Here is a 3748-nt window from a genome sequence, read left to right as displayed (position 1 = left end):
GGAGCCATGAAAATGCTAGACAGACCTCTTGTATTCTGTGCTCAAAGGCAAGCATGCTGTCTCTATTTTTTAAGATAAATGATAGCTGAGTTATTGTCTGTTGAACAATCTATCTTGTTTTGCCAGTATAATAGGAAAAATGGAGACTCTTTAATTGGGAAGATGTGTAAAAATCGTATCATTTGTAATATTTCTTTAGCTTTGTGACATGAAGATCAGTAATAAGGAGAAAGATGTTTGGTGATTGCGATTCAGAAAAAGAATTCCTTCTAAAATCTTTGAAAGAAATGCATGTAGAAGGTGAAAGAGGAGTTAACTCATAAAACTTTGAATTCTTAATATGTTCTGTTGCAATATTTAGATGTGAGAAGAGTGACTGAGGAGTTCTTGAGCTGATAATAAAGGCTGTTTCATAGACAAGGAGCACATGTGATAGAGCAAGCTATGTATTCGTGACCATAGTACGGATTTGTTTTAAGGCTCTCTCCTACTATTAAAGTATTCTGCAAGGTTCAGTGAATGACTTAAGAACTGCAGTGCTTCCCTTACTACTTGTACAGTAGTTATTTCTGCAATAGTATAATTTAAATTACAATAGTAAAAAAATTGTCTAAGCTAATGCAGTATCAAATGATTGTCAAAAGGCTGTATTATAAGAAAGGACTTGAAATAACTTGTTGATGCTGTGGGTCAACAGATCCTTTAAATAAAAATTAACTGATTAATATGTGAACACAAAATATCACAGAATTTCTTCCACGAGCCTTGTCTCTCCTATCCAAAGATCATTTATCCTTCCTACCACATGAAAATACTCAGTATAATGCAAAAAAAAAAAAAAAATCTTTCTGGAATTATTTGCTGTTGTTCAGTGAAAAAAAATTTTTTTAAAAGTTAGTTCTTTTCTGTACTTACATATCGGAAGCTTCTTGGATCCTCTGAGCCGTTAAGGGCATTAGCAGGATGGCTTGACTGCGAAAGTTTACCCTTGCACATTGTTTTCAAGAGTGATTACGTGAGTCTCTTTTGTGGGAGGGGAAGGTTTTTTCAAGTGCTTAAAAAAAACCCTTGTTTGTATGCTGGTCTTGATTTGCTGCCTACTGTTTTATGGGATGTGAAAGCATCTATTTTTAATCCTTTTACAATTAGTCTGTTCAAAGACAGTAATTAGAAACAACCCTCCCACCTCCCCCCTGAAGTTACGCGTTACTGACTTTCATAGACGGGACTTTACCCAGAGGTTTACTTGACTAATTGTTGACCAGCTAAAATTCCTGAGTGAAAAACTTTGTTTATATGCCATTTGCATTTAAAAATAACTTAAATCTAGTTTGTGGCAAAAAGCTGTATGATCAGTACACGCTTTAAAACTGCTTCTTACTGATCAGATCTGACACAGCACAAGAAAACCTCAGAATTGAGGCATACTGAGATGCTGTGTAAAAACAGGCATCTTGACAGCCCGTGTACATTCCCAGCACTGTTTTAGTATCGTAATGATGAGGCTTTACAGAAATGCCCTTTGAAAATATGTGAGGGAGTTGAAGAACTCTGGTGGTTTGAAAGATTAATGAAGATGTGTGCTTTTGTAAGCTGTTTATTGCATTCTGAGCAAGGATAATAATAATAATAATGTTAATAGTAATACACATGAAAGATAAATACATTAAAGATAAATAGCTTTTAAAACACAAATCTGATTCCTCTAAAATGATACTGATAAGAACGGGTGGCTAAGGAATAGGAAAGGAATGAGATGTCAAATTGCGAGGTAACCCCTTTTTACCTGGCATAACCTTGTTTCTGGGTAAAGAATGTTGATCTAAGAGTTAAATTGTGTGTTTGGTAAGAAGGTTTTGGAGATCAGAGATAGATGGAAAATCCTGTCATTTGCTGTTAGAGGCTGTGGTTGAGAGTTACCTGGGATTTCCCCCCAAAACTCATACTGATTGTTCATGACTGCAAAGGACTGTTTATCTTTAAAGTGGCCTCATTTAGTGGCCTGATTTTAAAGAACCAGCAAGTAGGCATGGTGATGCTGTTTTTGGCGGGTCCAACCCATGCAGAGGGTGGAATGCCTCTTTAGAAACGCTAGGGCTGTGTTCATGGCACAAGCGTTGGCTGACGTTGCAGTGTTGGAGGCGTGCAGAGATATGATCTCAACTAATATGTCCATCTCATCAGAAAGCCTAAAGTAAATGCAGATCTAATGATAAAGTTAAACTTTACTAAATGTACCTTGTCTTATGGGAAATGTTCTTGCTACGGCAGAATGAAATAGAGCCTTGTGAGTTACTTTTGTGCCCACTTGGAGCATTTAGTTGGCACTATACATTGATTTTTTTTTTTTGGTGCTGAACTTCCAGTGCAGACATGGCTTCATTCCCCTTAGATGCCAGGGAGCTGAAGGGCTCAATCTAGGGCTTTCAGCTCCTCAGTTTTTATGGGGCATTTATCTTCTAACACCAGATTCAGAAAGTCTTTGAGAGAACTTACTGATCTTATTCTGATTTTTTTCCTTTCTTGTTTTTGAATTATTTTTTAATTATTCAGCTTCATCACAGAATAGAATCTCTTTAAATGAAGTAAGGAGAATTAAAGACTGTTTAAAGAGAAATTGCACTGGGAACTTGCTTCATATGTACACAAAGTAATACTGCAATCCGGTTCCCCGTCCAGCAGCAAAAATACGTAGTAGGAATGGGAAATTTTGAGACACACAGCCATGTAGTAGTCTTTGCTCAAGGGCTGACATTAGTACTAGAGCTTCATAGTAAGGGAAATGTTTATTGCAAAGTCTTACCATTATAAAATAACGCCAATATGTGTTTCCTGCTCTGATCTGATAAAATATTGCCTTCCTTTGATTAAGATGCGTTACTAGATTGTACCCGTTGAGTCCCACTGATGTGTTAGCTACCAGTCCAGCCTAGCATGGTGTGATGTTAATTGCTTGAGCTAAATGATACAGGTTGCATTCTTTCACTCACTGTTTATCCTTCTAGTTATTTGTTTTCTGTTCTTACAGCTGCTGTTTCTCCAATACCTGTTTGACTGTCCCAGGGTTTGAACATTTAAACCAATGTTCGATAGTGGCACGTATCGAAAAGTGTGATATATGTTTCGTTTTACCATTTGTGTGCAAAAGCTTACTGTTTTGCTTTTGGCATGCAAGGACAGTAACATGTAAATTAATATACTAATTCGTTACTTTCGGAGACATCAAAGCAGTGCAGTTAATATTTTGACCAGTATGTTATGATGCCTGTGATGATTTATTTTCTCTCTGCTTACTTAGTCCCTACTCTATTTGAGCAGTTTACAAATGGTACTGGATTTAGCTTTACAATTCCATATCTAAAGAGCTACTGCCCAAGGTAAGAAATTACTTCTGAATTACACAGGGTGCTTTATGGATCAACCAGAAAATGAATCCAGCCAGCCTGTTTCTTAACTGCAAAACTGCCTTTCCTTCCAAAACTCATTTTGTTTCCTGGGAGACAGGTCAGGTGTCTAGAACTAACCTGTAGCTGAATCCTGTCTTTCTTTGTGGACAAACATGATTTCTTAAGTGACTTGAGTTAGAGGAACAGTAAATGATGACTCACCAGTGAGTCATGGTAACTCTGCAGAGGACAAATAAAATGTGTTAGGTTAATCTAGTTGAAGAAGAAGTTAAGCACCCAAGCTTAGATGAACTTGGGACACTAAAAATTTCAGTACAACTGTTGACTGTACTTTCAGGACA

The 3748-nt window shown here is 36.9% G+C and overlaps 1 protein-coding gene across 1 annotated transcript in view; it reads right to left on the bottom strand.

The window, feature by feature from the left end:
- Positions 1–1022, bottom strand: part of GPR183 (G protein-coupled receptor 183) — an 8997-nt gene extending 7975 nt beyond the window's left edge. Inside the window, exon 1 of the mRNA XM_009587638.1 lies at positions 916–1022. Within this exon, the coding sequence (XP_009585933.1) occupies positions 916–956 (41 nt within the window). The 5' untranslated portion in view covers positions 957–1022. The remainder of the gene's footprint in view (positions 1–915) is intronic.
- Between the last annotated feature and the right edge of the window lie 2726 nt (positions 1023–3748).

Source organism: Fulmarus glacialis, unplaced genomic scaffold (assembly GCF_000690835.1).
Source record: "Fulmarus glacialis isolate BGI_N327 unplaced genomic scaffold, ASM69083v1 scaffold36031, whole genome shotgun sequence".
NCBI lineage: Eukaryota > Metazoa > Chordata > Aves > Procellariiformes > Procellariidae > Fulmarus > Fulmarus glacialis.
The sequence above is the reverse complement of the archived record's forward strand: the minus strand, read 5'-3'. Positions and strand labels throughout refer to the sequence as shown.